The sequence below is a fragment of the Ascidiella aspersa genome, chromosome 6, assembly GCF_963924565.1.
Source record: "Ascidiella aspersa chromosome 6, kaAscAspe10.2, whole genome shotgun sequence".
Classification (NCBI taxonomy): domain Eukaryota; kingdom Metazoa; phylum Chordata; class Ascidiacea; order Phlebobranchia; family Ascidiidae; genus Ascidiella; species Ascidiella aspersa.
In genome coordinates this window covers 23132399-23149127 of record NC_139452.1, presented here as the reverse complement: position 1 = coordinate 23149127, position 16729 = coordinate 23132399, and the positions used below count along the sequence as shown (strand labels likewise).

General features: G+C 33.4%; 2 protein-coding genes across 2 annotated transcripts; one reads left to right on the top strand and one right to left on the bottom strand.

Annotated features, from left to right (window-relative positions):
- The first annotated feature begins 4065 nt into the window (after positions 1–4065).
- Positions 4066–15003, top strand: LOC146140855 (pre-rRNA-processing protein TSR1 homolog). Its single transcript, XM_083391182.1, has 17 exons — positions 4066–4213; positions 5501–5604; positions 5968–6174; positions 6586–6742; positions 6964–7112; positions 7266–7376; positions 7945–8106; positions 8386–8545; positions 9393–9583; positions 11688–11878; positions 12151–12310; positions 12804–12914; positions 13266–13392; positions 13534–13650; positions 13926–14066; positions 14475–14549; positions 14813–15003. The coding sequence occupies exons 1-17, from the start codon at positions 4105–4107 to the stop codon at positions 14986–14988; spliced, it is 2448 nt and encodes an 815-aa protein (XP_083247308.1). The 5' UTR covers positions 4066–4104; the 3' UTR covers positions 14989–15003.
- Positions 14785–16511, bottom strand: LOC146140854 (peroxisome assembly protein 12-like). Its single transcript, XM_083391183.1, has 4 exons — positions 16336–16511; positions 15779–16272; positions 15485–15694; positions 14785–15216 (listed from the first exon to the last, which is right to left on the bottom strand). The coding sequence occupies exons 1-4, from the start codon at positions 16465–16467 to the stop codon at positions 15066–15068; spliced, it is 987 nt and encodes a 328-aa protein (XP_083247309.1). The 5' UTR covers positions 16468–16511; the 3' UTR covers positions 14785–15065.
- Positions 16512–16729: the final 218 nt, after the last annotated feature.

Here is a 16729-nt window from a genome sequence, read left to right as displayed (position 1 = left end):
TAAATCATTTACTAAAGCAGCCCTGGGCAAACTACGGACCGCGGGCCAAATTCGGCAGCTAAGCAATTTAGTTCGGCCCGCGGCTTTTTTTCATCAAAGTTTTTTTAATATAAATTATATGCCTTAAGTTTTATTCGTAATTTTGTAATATTTTTTTTAATGAAATTCACATGCAAGGCATCCTCACTCTTTCCGAAACTCTTACTAGCTTGTCAAAACTAAAATATTTAAAGCTATCTTTTTAAAGGAATTAAACTTTATTTTATGTGTATTTTAAATCATCTTCTCAATTCGGCGCGCCAAGACATTTTTCGTTTCTCAAGCGTCCTCTTGTCTAAAAAAATTGCCCACTCTTTTCACAAAGCGTGATCGGGGCGAAATAACGCCTATATGGTTCGGCATAGTCCCCATGTCACGTTTGTTCGATCACCAAAGAACGTTTCGCTTCAGTGACCTCGCAACTTTGGCGCAACCCTCGCAAGCTCGTTCGACTGTGACGTAACAGTGTGACCCCCCAAGCCGTTCCTCGTGACCCTGCGCCGTTTGTTTGGTCACGGGAAAGACAGTGCGATGTAAATATGTTAAGTCGCGACTCGTTTGCAATTTTAGGGCTATTAGATTGCGCACATGAAAAATAAGACTTTAAACATTTTGAGTTATTACTTTGACCAAGGTTTTGGCAAAAAATACTGAAAATCCCACTGCTGTCTTTTCACAATATCCTGTATTTCCGCTAAATTTACCACATATCGAGGAAATATTCGTGCAGAAATAGTCAGACATATCAATTGTGCCTTGTTATGCAACACACAGTATTTTGTACGACAATTTTATAGGCTGGCTACTTTTTTGTTGCTTACGCATTTGTATTTCCGTCGTCTAACGATAATTTAAATCAAGTTAATAAAGTTTTACGCCCCAGAAGTACAGTTAAAATGTTGTTTAATGCAATTAAAAACTAAATTTTAATGAAATTTTAAACTATCGGAAATCGCGCCGCTCACTCGTTCGGAACGGAATTGGTCCGGCTGCTTCCTTGGCTTAATTGTTCTAACTTGACACGTTGTTGTTTTTGGCGCAGAGGGCCCCAATGAAATGATGAGACGGGCTCAAAACCAAAATGTGCACTTGTCATATGTGCACCGCATTCGAAGGTGCACATTGTGCGCACAATGTGTACTAGTCATATGTGCACGAACCAAAACGTGCACATTGTGCGCACAATGTGCACTTGCGATATGTGCACGGTTCAGTGCCCATTTGAAGGTGCACATTGTGCACTTGCAATATTTGCACCAAATGTGCACTAAATATGCATCTAATGTGCACCTTACGAGAATTTGATGTGCTCTTAATGTGCATGAGCGCCGAAAGTGGCTAAAAAGGTACACACTTTGTGTTCCGTGATTACTTTTTTCACCGCTTGTGATAAAGGCGCCATTTGTTATTTTTTTTATTTCGATAGCCTTTCATTTTTTGTTCAGCTTTAATTTATCCTTACTATAATTCCATTTTCCTTTGTCATTTGAGTTTATATTTAATTTTTTTCTGTCGCATTTTCATATTACCTATCTATCGATAGTATTTCGTTTATAATCTTGCTTAAAGTATTTCGCAAATATTACTGCTGCAGTTTAGGTTGCGCTTTCGTTAAAAGATTTTGTATTCAACCATTTCCATTTTTTATATTACGATTAGTTTACGCCCTGCAGTGAGTTTTATTTTGTTCCCTTAATTGTTTTTGTGCTATATGCGTGCTGTGACGCCTTCAATTTCTGGTTTTGTAAAATAAACTTTTGTGTTGAAGATTTTTTAAATTTGCGGAATTATGGCCTGACTTAACGTTGTACAATCACTCATTTTAAATGTATTTCATAATAAAAATGCTTGTATTTTTATTAAATGCATTGAATCAGAGAGGTCGATAGAGCCACTAATTATGAAAATTATTTTTAGGAGTCATTGATCATTTAAAAAACAAACAATCTCAGCTGACGTATCGCTATTCAATGTTCAACTAATTCTAACATTATTTTTTCTAACTTACAAAAATTAAATAGCAATATTGCAGTCGAATTAGATTAAAAATGGTCAAACACAGATCTTAGAATACAAGAAATGTTTCCTTACGTTTAAAAGGTCCTATCAACATGCAATTGGGTAGGGATTCCCAAAACTTGACATTTTATTCCGGTAACCAATATCGTGGACAAAAAGTATCACAATCCGATACCCAATGACGTCATAACCATGCCCACATAAGCAGAGTAAATAAAAATTATGAACGTTTAATTTTTTTTACAGGTTAATGCTAAATTTGCAGGTTTAGTTACCTCCAGTTGATAAGCCATTTTTTTTTAGTAAATTTATCCCATATAATCAAAAATCCATATAATTGGGACTCAAATAAAAAAATATAATATAATTATAAAAAGAATCGATAGAAAAAATGCATAATAAATCCACTCCATATAATCGGAAATCCATATAATTGGGACTCAATTAAACGATATATAATAATAAAAAGAATTGCACGAAAGGTAACATGAATTACTTGATCTTCTCAATACAAAAACATCATCGAAAAAATCGTTTCATATGAAGTTATTTATTTTACTGTATAGCGTGCACTGGTACCTTGCAATGTGCTCTTTGTCGCCACATATCGCAATGGCACAGTCTTGCGCACAATGTACACATTTCGGTTCGCGTACATATCGCAAGTGCATAATACGCGCACAACGTGCACGTTTTGATTTTGAGAGTCCTGTTGCCTACCCGATTCCAAACGAAGGCGGGCGATTTTTTTTCGGCGAGAACCCTATAAAGTCGTCACGACATCACCGCAAATCGGCCTCGTTGTCGGACGCCAGCGGAGCATTGATGCAGCTGTTGGACGCTGGGCGTTTTATTATGGCACATATTTTATGTGTAGTTTGGCCTCTTCTGTACACAAGTGCGTGAAGTCATACGTTATTTAAAAAAAGTAAAACAAAATGCTGGTACCGGTATATCTTTAAAGCATAAACCAAAGTTTCATTTTTGGGCAACGTTTATCAAAAGGTAAATTCTTTTAATCTAAACCTTTAGTTGCATTGTAGTTGTGTCAGAAACATATCCAGTATCATCCGCGGACTCCAGCCATAAGAGATTTTGTTTTTAAGAACAAACATCGACGTCTGAATCAAACACAGCTTGGAATCAGAACAAAATAGGACTAAAACCTAATAGTCAGATTGACGTATGAATCGGGGTAAGTCTGAAACCCGTCGGAATAGGACCGAACTTGTCAGAATTAAGGCTATACAACACATTACCTAACCCCAAACAGTTTCATGAGTTGTTTTGGCCATTTAGGCTTTAGTCCGATGAATTTGGGACTTATTCCGGCAGATTTTATCGTATTCAGGCGATTTCTATCTTATTCTGTACCGGTATTGAATATTACTGCGTATTTGGTTTTATTATGCCGTTGATCTTAATACGTTTTTTTTATTTAGTTATTGTTGATTTTTAGGTCTTATAAAATAAAACCACTGATTTCTATTATTTCATTAGTTAGAAAAGAATTGATTTACACAGCTGGATTTAGGGTGACGTCATGCGCACGTGGGTCTAAGTTTGTTTACAACTTAACTTGAAAGTCTGTAATGAATTCATTCGAATTAAGATATACTGACGATGCCTTAGTTGGCGAAATATATATATATCTTTTTAAGATCTGGTTAATGTGTCTGACCTGAATTGCTAGCTTTGCTAGATTATTTTGCTGTTACTGATCAGGAATTAAGGTCGACATTTATCTTGCAAGGGTCAAGGTGATTTCTATTATTCACATATTCAGTGCAACACTATTCACAGTTATGTAGTTTGATAATGAATTACATAGCCAAAAAGACCGAGTAGATCGACATCATGCTGAGACGTGTTGATACGAGCTTGTATCATCTTGAATTAATGTCACATTATAGTTGGATAGTCATATAATTTGTCGGCAAACTTTGTTACCTATGTTTGTGACTCCCTAACACTTGGTTTCATGATGCTTTGCTCTACAGTCTGTGATTAAATGTAAAATCAGGTTCCTTGTCTGTAAAAACAGTAATGGGGACTACAGGCCAAGGCCATAATCCAGGAATATGGAAGCAGCAAAATAAATCTCATAAATCTGGCAGACATCGCAGCAAAGGACAAATTGACGAGCAACTGAAAGGTTAACATTTTTGGTAATTTCTGATGTGTTGCTGTTTTCGCTTTGGCGCTGTATGCCACTTTGAATGCGCCGTTTAGTGATATTTGAGATCCGCTAAGCTAAAACGTATAGTTCCCTTTGCTTTCACTAGGGTTCCTCTCGGGAATGTTTCTACGGGAAATTCCCGGGTTTCCCGCGAATTAACAATCCCGAATCCGGGGAAATTTTTTTTATAATCCCGGGTATTTGGCAACCTAGCAAAACTTTAAAAATATTGCCGTTTTTGACTAATATAAAGAAAAAAAATAGTACCAACCATGTTAACGTAAGTGAGTTGTTTGATTTGCGCTTACCAGCGGAAAAACCTAATTAAATTTATTCTAACAAAAAAAATGCGTCACAAATAAGGGTCCTGACTCGTATTAGAGAAGGTCTGGCCCTCCAGTTATGAACGTATAAAATTAATAAAAAAAAACGGTCTTTAAATACCGCTTACCACAACGCAAATTATTTGGGTTAAGGTGCGGGTTAGCGTTTGGGTGAAGAATAATAAACATAATAATACTTGACCCACCCTCACCCAAAGGCTAACCCGCACCTTAACCCAAACAATATGCGTTGTGGTATGCGGTATTTCTTTCTTTTGTTTTTTTGCATAATTTTCTACGTACATAAGTGAAAGAACGCCCATAAATGAGCTTAATTAAATGTTTGAAGCTAAAATAAAATAAATACCAACCTCAAAATGAGGTGATTTTATGTATAATTTTTTCGTCGGGATCCCGGGATTCCCGGGATTCCCGGGAAGTTTCATTTTTCAATCCCGTTTCCCGGGAGTGAAAAAATCTGGAAAAAAGAGGAACCCTAGCTTTCACCTGTTTCAGTCATCCAAGATTTACTGTAAACAAACGATATGAGTAATCGCCAGGTCAAATATCTGCACCTTTTGAGAAGTAGACCGTTGTATAATATTTCTGTGTTTTTTTTTTCATACAAATTCTCAACTTCTATATAGCGATAGCGTCGTATCAATACAGGTAAACAGAGGCTAAGAGAACGGTTGTGGCTCTCTGGCTTGCTAAAACAAATTTGTAATTTTTTTTTTGTAATTTTTTTTGACCAATTTCTTCGGTTTTCTGTCTGATTCTTTGGCCGACATAGTCGCCAAGTCGCCAGCTTTCTGTAATACTGTATTCGACAAAAAAATGTGTTGTATTTTAAGGCAAATCTTTAGATGTTTATCTTGCATCAAATATTCTGTCTAATGTTTATGCGAAAAGTATATTGATTTTGTCTAAAATCACACAGGTCGACAAAGTGTTAAAGTCATTTCTAAAAAAAAGAAGGCTGTTTTGCAAAAAAAGTCTCGAAGAAATAGAACTCAACAAATCCGTTCGCAGAAACGTGAAGAGGTAAAACTACAAAAACTGTTAAAAATATTCAAAATTAAGAAGTATTTTATGTAGAGCGTTTTTATCAACTGCATTTAAAATGTCTGAACTGAATAAATATATAGCAGCAAAAGCAATTATTTAAAAGTTATTTAGATCTATTTAACGAAAATTGAAAAGATTTCAAGTATTTATCTAGAGCATTAAATAATAATCAAAGAAGAATCTTTTTATTAAACATGCACCAGATGCTTGAAGTTTGTGGCATAACTCTAAAAACATTGGTTGTGAAAATGTATCAAAGTAATTTAAAATCAACTAATGAATTTATAGCAACGAAAGCAATTTGAAGTTTTCGAACTATCGATTTGCATTGTTGAACAGGTCTTGAACAGAAAGCGGTCTATTGGTGTGAGCCAGAGCCCTCCCCATTTGGTTTCATTGGTTCCACTTCACCATTCAGTTGATATTGACAAGTTATATGAACGAATTAAGTGCTCTGGACAAAACGATGGGCAATGTGCGAGCATGTCACCCCTTGCTTCTGCCGGATTTACAGTAAACATTCCAAAATTAAAGCACCGCTTTCAGGTTCTGCAATGTTGTAATAAAATATTTTATGTGATAAGGTGCTTATCTGTGCACGTTTGTATTTGTGAATTAACTTGCTGAATAAAATAGAATTGTTAAATTTTAAATAAAAATATTCTCTATTTTTTAAGGGCCTAATTTGTCTACTTTAGGCCAAATAACTCAACTTAAGTCCAGAAATACTAGAACTTTTATGTATCCTAAAAATATATCTGCCTTGAAATTGAGGCTTCAATTACAATTTAAATTTGTTTTAGAGTGGTCATAAATACTTTTTAAAAGTTAAAATGAGCCAAACTTCTTAAAACTGACCAATGTTATATAATATGCTGTGTGCAATAGACACTGTTTAAGTGAACAATCCACATATTAGTAAAAATCTTGCAATTTGCATATGTTTATCAAATTTAGATTGTCAAGCCAGCAAGTTGTTTGATTGGAGATGTGCTGAACTGTTGTCAAGTTTCCGATACAATAGTCTTTCTTGTTTCTTGCCATGATGAATGTATTGATGACACTGGAATTCAGCTTTTATCAACCTTATTAGCACAGGGTGTTTCTTCTGTCTGTAAGTATTACATATAATCGGGGTATAAAATAATTACAAAATTTTACAAAAGTCTAATTATCCTAATACTCAATACTCCTAGACACCCCCTAATGCTACACTCCTGTATATGTATGAATCAAAAATAGGGTTATTTTCAAAAAACCTGTATAACAAATCTGCTATGCATTCTTCTGGTGCTTTGTGGTAAAGTTTTCACATGAAAAATTAATTATTTTTAGTGTTTTGCGTTGTTGGTTTAACTTCATTGCCAATGAAAGAAAGAAATCCTACAAAAAAGGGAATGATCAAAGTCATTGGGCAGTATCTTGTCGACCCAAAACTTCTTGTCACAGATTCTGACCAAGAACTATTTAACTTGCTTAGAACAGTAAGTAGTAATTTACAATCATCCATTTAAATTTGACACAATTTTAAACAGTATTATTCTGCTTATTTCAAATTATGCTTGGTTTCTCAAACACCTTTACTATTTGTTTTGTTATGCATATACCACAACAATATGATATTTTTTGTCACATAGGTTGCAGAATTAAAACGAAGAAACATTGGCATGAGAAATGGAAGGCCTTATATGTTGGTTGAAAAAATTGAATACAAGGGCAATGACGATTCTGTATCTGGTTTAGTGAAGGTAAAAAAGTGTTTCAGAACAAATCTTAGGACAGATTTTTTGTTTATCTTTATAATAATAAAAATAAAACAAAACAATAGTCCGGTTTTAAAATCAACAAAATTTTAACTGTATTACATCTTTATTATAGCAATATTCTGTTCAACACTAGGCCTAGTTTATCGCAGTAGGTTTATAGTGTTTTGAAATAACAAAAATATCAACTTAAGCATTTTCATAATTTTTGCATAAATATAAAAATAATTGATTTGTGTTCTGCCGATAGTCAGTAAAACATCAAAAACATGTGGTTGACGATGCCAACACTAATGCAGTACTTAAAACATCAATATGTTGTTTAAATCGATGTATTTCTCCCAAGGTCAAAATTTAGTCAAAAAATATATTGTTTTGTCATAATATTTCTACATTTCTCCAAGAAAAATATTAAATGTGTAACACTGATTTCATTTCATACAAAACTGGAAAAGTGGATAAACTAGCTTAAATATGTTTTGCTGTACCCATTAATTATTATTATACCAAGGTACAAGAATTGCCTTCTCAAAGCAGCATGGTTTCTTTTCAGATATCTGCCCATGTTCGTGGTGCGCTCTTAGATGTGAATAGACTCTTGCACCTCGTTGGTTGGGGAGACTTTCAAATCGAACAAGTTGACGAAGTAGCAGAACATTGTCCATTTAATGTGCGAAAAGCAGACAAGCGAAATGAAAACTCTATGGACGACAAGGTATAAGTGCCATGTATTGTTACAAAAATCTTATATTGCAATTAAATTCCCAATATGGATCTTTCTGGGTAATTTTAGTTGTTTTTTATTTGTCATTCGCACAAATGATGAACTGAAAAAAGAAAGGATTGTATTATTATATTAAGTGTTTTTGTTCAACCATCAATTTTTTTTGGTTAAATTTAGTTTTAGGCAAAAAATAATTTTTGATGAAAAAGTCTATGCTTCAAGTTTTTACATAACTAGCACACAAACAATGAAATGACCATTGGTGTTTAGGTTTTCATCAAGGGAGTTGCACACGATGCCTTTGAGAAAAGAGGGCGCACGATTTTGCCAGATCCCAGTCAACAGCAGGATCTAATTCAGGAAGCTGAAAGTGACCCTCTTGATGCTGAACAAACCTGGCCAACGGAAGAGGAAATTAGGGAAGCAGAAGGTTCAATATGTTTGTTGCTTTTACTAATTACTAGAGTTTTAATCCTCTTTAAAGTCTTGAATTTAAAAAGCCAACCTAACATCAAAATTTAAAATTGAACATTTTTATGTTTTTGAGGAACTTTTGGCTTGTTGCTTGTTGGTTTATGTTTAGAGAAAGTATATTTAAGTCCTATGCAGACTTTAACTAGATTTATTTTTGACTTAGTAAAATTAGATTAAAATGAAAATTGAGCATTTCAGTGTTTCTAAACTTAATTAGAATTACTTACCAAATTCTTAAAAACTAGAAATAAACTATGATTTAAAAAAAATTAAAAATTATTTAATTCTCAATCATTTTCTCTTTAAGTTGCAATTGCAATTGTAATACATTATAATATAGGGCTGTTAACCACAAAGTTTTTTGAGGTACTTTTTTAACATACTGTATGATGTACAGACTGTAAAATTCACCTATAGCCCTGTACAGTCTTTTGTCAAAGGATTTAGTATGATTTCTATGTACAGACTAAAATGGACAGAGTAGTAGTTTTGGTAAAACTTGAATTAGATTAAAACTGGAATTATAGCATGCAACCAATTTATAAATTAGATAGCAATTAGAATTGGAATTAGCGATATTTTGCTCTAATTCATTGAATAAGAGACCTATTGTCCAACTCTGGTCCTATGCTTGGTATAAAAAGTTTTATTGTAAAAAAATATTTTTAATCTCACTTTTTCATTTTTAAGGTTATACTTCAAACTTCCATGTCAGATGCAATAAACACTCATTTTTTTTATACATTTTCAGTTTTCACTAATGGTGCGACTTTTTCCCATTAACTATTTTCCCAAATTTTCAGCTGAGGTGTCTGCAAAACGCAAGCTCACCAAAAAGGTTCCCAAGGGTACATCGGACTACCAAGCGGCTTGGATTCTCGATGAAGATGAGGATTGGAAGGAGTTGTCAGACGAGGATGACATGGAGGAAAGTGAAGAAGAGGAGGAAATGGTGGATGTTGGCTTGGAGCCGTGCGAAGAGGATGCTTCACAGGTGGAGGGATTTTTTTGTTTTTTGTTAAGTTTTTTTTTTTTTTTTGTTAAAAATTTTTTAAGTTTTTTTGTTAAATTTGTTTTGGATGTTGTGGAACACACAATAACACCTGCAAAGAAACAATATCTAAGGCAGAATAATCTATAATACAATGTTGAAGCGAGACGCTTTCTGTGCTGCTTCGAGTTCAGCGAAAAAGAGCAGACAATTACACAAAGCAATTCAAAGGAAGGGAACAAAAGGAAAAATGCAATATGTCCGGTTCGATGCAGTAATACTGTGTGCGTCGATAAAAATAGAGTGCCGCTACAATGTAGAATTAAGACCAACCAACTAATTAAGCCAAATTCACAGTAATATCCGCGACTGAAAAAGATCTAAATCAGTGGTTCTCAACCTTTTTAGCTTACGGACCGGTAAAATTTCAAAATAAATTTGGACCTTCAAAAATAAAAAATAAAAACCCAAAAAGTTTGAAGCATAATGGTTGGAGGTTGTAGTAAGATGTAGTGAGAATATCAAAGCCCATACAGAAGTAGGTATCATTTTGAACAATTTGAATAACTCTTTATTTGAAAATGAATAAGAGTTATTCAAACTGTTAAAAATGATACCTACTTCTGTATGGACTTTGAAACCCCAAAAGTAATTAGGACAAAAGCATGCAACTAAAATTCTTTTTAGCGTTTACATTTCTTTTTAGCATTTACATACAACTGGACTTAAATTATAATACTTAAATTATTTGTCGGCCTAGCCTACTTTTAAGCAGTTGTGCACAACAATTGCAGCATTGTGACGTACGATGAAGTCTAAATGAGACTATTAACTCTATGTTACATCCAATGCTGCAAATTATGAAACTGGCAATGTTCTTAATGTTATGGACAAGCCTGGTCCTCTGACCGGCGGTTGAGAAACACTGATTTAAATATTTTGAATTACACCTTAACCTGTTGGAATAAGTTCTAAAATCACCGATTTAGAAAAATTAGGTCTTATTCCATCAAATTTAGGACTTATTTTGATTTAAATGTTATTAACACAATTAGGTATTAGTCTATTTTTGATCATATTCTAAAGTGTGTTTTTGTCCGACATTGATGTTGTTCTTATTCTGGTCTTATGGCCGAAGTCCAAATGTTGTACTTAGTAAATAATGTTTCTGGCTGTCTGCATTTATGTAAAACAATTTGAGTATTTCTATTTTCATTTAAATTGTTTACTTACTTTCTACTCTTTTGTAGTAATTAATTTGAATGTTTTAATTTTTTGCTCTTTGAAATCTGTTTGTAGTATCAAAATCAGTGGTTCTCACACTGTGTGAGTTAAAAGATTTTTGAGTGAGAGGCGAAACTATTTCTAATTTTAGAAAATAACCTTTTTAGTGTCATGTAAATAGACATATAGCCAAGTAAGCAAGGATTAATCCACAGTATTTTTTATAAAACTAATGAAATTATGGCAGTGGCAGGGAACTTATGGCTTGCGACCTTATTTGTGATACCATATGCTTTTGATGAAGTAATCTTGATCGCAGAAAAATCTAACCTATCATACCATAAAGCAAGAAGCAAGATTTGAATAAAACTGCACGGTATCATGACACTTTTCAAACTGTATTTTTTTACTTAGTTAAAACAAACAGTAAAAGATTTTCTGCATTTCGCCTAAATCCTATTTGTCTGTACTTGGCTGTTTTTTCACGGAATCTCTAAATCTAGAAGGCCCCAGTGTTTGTATCATGGCAGACTGTGGGTAAAGTTTTGCAAACTTTGCCAATGCATTTTTTTCGCGCCTAATATGTAGAAATAAAATAAGCAGTAAAATCACTTTTTTTACCAACCTAAACTAGATGTTGAAAAATATAATATGTGTTCATGGAAATAAAGTATTTAGCTTTTATGGCTCCCTCAACTAAAACTGTTCCCAACCCCTGATATTGTGATGTTTGCCTATCGCCTATCAGTTTAAAATTTCAAGGTGTGTATGTTTTATAGCTGGTATTGGTGTGTTAATATTTTAACACTGCACAAAACAAAGTTTGACTCAGTTACCAGGTGTATAATTTTCTTTGAGAACTCTCTTTTTAAATGGCCAACAGGTTGATGAAGACGATATGCAATCTGTATCAATGTCCACAGTGGGGTTTGAAGAGACAGCAAGTCAGTACGATGAAGCAATGGCTGAAGGTGACAATGACAAGGATCAATTAGCACGCTTCAGGGAGGAACGAAGCAATGAGATGTTCCCTGATGAAATTGACACACCCGTAGATGTGGCTGCTCGAATAAGGTCAGAAATAACTTTTTTAAATATAATTTTTCTGTTATTTTTTGTAAAACAACAAATTTAGCTGTTTTTTGTGTCCATGTTATTTGTGTGCTTCTCTTGTATTTTTGGACTAATTTATTTTAGGTTTAAGATTAACTGTTGTATTTATTGGTTAATTTATTAGGTTTAACACTTTTAAGGTAATTCTGGGTTTAATAATTCTGTTTCAGCTTAACCAAGACACCACACCACAAATGATTTAATTGCCTTGTTTAATTCTTTAAAATTTTTAGGTTTCAGAAATTCAGGGGATTGAAAAGCTTCAGATCATCACCATGGGACCCCAAGGAGAACCTTCCATCTGATTATGCTCGGATATTTCAATTTCAATCCTTCGACAACATGAAGAGACGAATAAGAAAGACACTGCCCAATGAAGAATTTTGTATAGAGGCAAGTTTTTTTAAATATTAGAGCTGACCCCTATTATTTTTTACTGCCACTGTCAACTGTTTTTATGTTTCATGACAACAGAAATTCGATACTGATGACTGTTTTTTTATATAATTTTGAAATACAGTAACAAGTTTATTTAATTGAACCCATAATACAAATTACATTCAATTTAACTACATTATAAATTATACAACTTGTATCTTCCATAATTACCTTTACAAGACGTAAAACAGTAAACCAATCACTATGTTAAATCAGTCAGCGACTGAAGGAGTGGAATATTGCCCATATTATTGGTAACCGGGTATATCTGTCTATTGTTTAGTATATCTGTCTATTGTTTAGTATATCTGTCTATTGTTTGTTTAGTAAACAATAGTGGTATACCTTCGTTTTCCTAGCCAGTGGTCTGTGGTAAGTTTCTTTATTCAAGTGTAAATATTTTGTACACTCTGTAATGAAAGTAGTTTTAAACATTTTCTTTATTTAGCCTGGAACTTATGTCACGATTCACCTGAAAAATGTGCCGAAAGCTTTCTGTGACAAGTTTTCACCTTCTTCTCAGCTAACAGCATTTGGATTATTTCCTCATGAACAAAAGGTAGTTGTTCTTCTAAATGTATTAACAATGGGATGTCCAATTCTACATATACATGAAGATAAAAACTAAAATCCTTGATATTTGCCACTAAACTGATGGGAATGTATTTCTTGTCTATGCATACTACTCCATTAGTCTAAAAGCATAATGTCCATCTCTGACAAAAAATTGTTCCAATAAACAAACTTAATTAATAACAGAGAGTAAAGCAAAAATGACTCACTATTTTCCTGCATACATATTAGGTTGTTTAAAAATCAAAGCCAAAAAATCTGACCTTTTTGTAATATTGTTAAAAACTGTATGTTTTACTACAAAAATAGTTATTTATTAAACTAAATTCCATTGCAGATGAGTGTCTTGCATTTTGCCATTAAACAGTTTGGGGAACATTCAATCAAAAGCAAAGATGAGCTCATCTTTCATGTTGGATTTCGTCAGTTCAAAGCCAAGCCTGTTTTCTCTCAACATTCTTTAGGTTTGTTTTTGTATATTGGTAATTGACCTTGCATTAGCCAGCAAATGTAACATTTTTGCAGTTGTGTACATATGAGAAAATTTTGTTTGACAAATTTTCTTTTGCAATGCCGTTGTTTTATTGGTACACTTTCCTATGAAGGGTCAAAATTCAAAATGGAGAGATTTTTGGGAGCCAGTGGAGTTGTAGTTGCATCTGTCTATGCTCCAATAACTTTTCCTCCTGCAAATGTACTAGCATTCAAGTCTATTGGCTCAGGTAGGATTTTATCAGAAGTGTTCCAAGCTTAGTAAAGTAATCCTGTCTACATATGACCAATCTGTTAGATGAAGCTCTTGTCAATTCCAAATTTAAGCTTGCCGAGAATATAATACAATTTGGCTTTAAGTAGTGCCACCTGAATACCCGATTTATTATTAGACAAATACGGCCATTTACAAATACATTTTACTTAAATTTCATAGAAAGTCTTATTTAAAAATTTTCGGTATGCCTCAATAATTTAAACAGTTAAACCAATTGTATTTAATTAGGCGACATGCAGCCAGTAGCAACTGGGACTTTGTATAAAATTGACCCAGATCGGGTAGTTGTCAAGCGTATCATTCTATCTGGTCATCCCTTCCGCATAAACAAGAGAGCTGCAACCATCAGATACATGTTTTTCAATAGAGGTGGGTGTGAAAGAGTAAATTAACAAAAAACACTTTTAAACCATGCTGCTTATTCGAGCTTTGTGGTTTATTTAAAAAAGTGTTTTAGGAATCTTTATTATGTTTAAAGGTACTAGTCATTTAATTAAAGTAAAGCGTTAAACTAGTTATTCAAATTGGTAAACTTATTCGATTATGAGCAATACCTCACTAGCTTGATTTTATAAAAAAGTGTTTACTTAACCCAATGACTTCAGTTATTACAACACTGTTATTTTGTTTAATTATTGGCACATGGTCAACCTTTGATTTTTGTATAATTAAAAAAAAAATCACACATTACATGAAAATATACTTTTTGCTATTGGTGACCATGGTTTATAAACTAAATTTTATGCTTGATGCCAATTAAAGTATATATGATTTCAGATGATGTAACATGGTTCAAACCTGTTGAGCTGCGAACAAAGTGGGGTAGACGAGGTCATATCAAAGAACCGTTAGGTGAGCATAATACTGTGCACCAAACTAAGCTGACATTGTCATTTAACAAAGCAATGCAAGCCATTAAAGGTTTCCATAAAATCGAGCAGTTCATATGCTGATTGCTGACTGTTAAATACATCTTTTAAACTTTATATTGTCATCTTTCATTTTGCTTACCGAAAACTGAACTGCCAGTCGAGCGATAATATTATAGGCACATATTTCTAACGTTTATTGATTGCATAGATATAGCAGACAGAAAAACACGTATTTTTTCACAGGTACACATGGCCACATGAAATGCGTCTTTGATTCACAATTAACCTCCCAAGACACTGTAATGATGATGTTGTATAAAAGAGTTTTTCCAGTGTGGTCTTACAACCCTGTAACCCCGGCAATTGTTGCCGAAGAGTCGTCATCAGAACAGATGTACGACGAGGAATTTTTTAATTGAAAATAAAAGGATTTACGCTTACTTGAAGTTGCAATTATTGTTTACAAAAGAAATACTAACATCATGCCTGGGCTTCATCAGGAAAGAGGATACACTTTAATAACGTGGTTTAGATTAGTTTGGTATCCTGTTACTGGACATCTATTAGTTGCCCTCACATGCTTGTAAATGCAGGTGTAACAGAAAACATACCCAGATGTCATAAGTGCAGCTTCATTGTGAATAACACTGAAAAAAAGGAAAATTGCTCAGTTTTTAGGAAATTATATATGAAGTATAATTATGAAAAGTCCAACTTTATAGCATTTTAGTACAACTCATCTTTAGTGTTATTACAGTAAATTTGGTATATGTTTAAAATGCAAATGTATATTGTATTTAGACTGTAGCTACCAGACGATATTTATTAAAAATAGCTTGTTAGGTAAATATAATTTCTCTCCAACTTTAAGTCTGACAAAAAATAAAAACACATGTTCAATTAAATTCCACATACCTATGACAAAGTGGGCATTTTCCCTTTTCTGGAACAAGTGGACGTTGCTTAAAGATTGGAGGCTCCAAGATCGGAGTTTGTGTGGCTTGTTTTACAATATCCTCATTTTCTTCGCTGTACCACCGCTCTATGAATTGGATGATAAAAATTGCGATGTGCACACCTCCAGATAAAAACTGTGTCACAAGTCGTGTAAAGGTGTTTTGATAACTGAAACAAAAATCACAGAAGGTGTAAGTTGTGTTTGTGAATTATAAAAGTTTGTGAATTATTAATTATAAACATAGTACTTGCCTTGATAAGTTGGAATCAAATGGGCTGTTTCTCATAAGTTTCATTTTTAGTAAATGATACAAAGGTGCATGGAATTCTACTTTTCCTATGGCATACATAAAGTTGTAGTATAGAATAAGTCCATTCCACAAAGCGTGTATGTAAGGGTAAACTTGATATACAATTTTTTTCAAAATTGATATTTCTTGAAATTCTACATTTCTCTGTTCTTTAATTTGACAGTAGTAGTTGTCAAGTTTTCGTAGCAGATACGGAAAAATGCATAATGCAGCAAGGCATTTTAGGTGCATTTTTAATCCAAACTTCAAATATTTGCTTTTATTGAAGACAGCTTTAGCGTCTTCTTTTCGGTGCAGGTCGTAGTAATATTCTGAGAATGAAGCAAGGTGTGAACTAAGAAAATGCTGTTGAATGGAAAGTTCAACAATAGTGAAGAGTTCGTCATACCAACGAAGAATCCAGCCAAACTTTGCTGGATTGTTTTGTGCAAATATCTAAATAAAATAGGAAATGTACCGGCAATGATTACTATTTTTGCATTAAGAACAATAACATACCTTAACAATATGTTTCACAGCTGGACAGATTGATTCTTGCAGGCTATCTTGCGCTTTTACTTCAAAAATAGATGGAAGACCTTCTCTCTGGGCCAATAAAGCAGTAGAAAGTGCCTCAGTCAATTCCGCCATATCGTTATGCCAACCCTTGTTTAAAAGTAATTTTGACGAAGAAAAAACAAATGGCTATAGCTCGTTAGGGAAATACCCTTTTGTTATCTAAAGTTTTTTATGTTAAAAACTTGGAAAACTATACGTCCAATTTTTAGGGTTTTTCATTTTCATATATTTTATATTATTAAGCCATCATTACTATAATAAATTAAAAATATGCGGCATTTGTAACACTGTTTATTCTGTAAAATAACTTGTCTGAAAATAATGGATTACACCT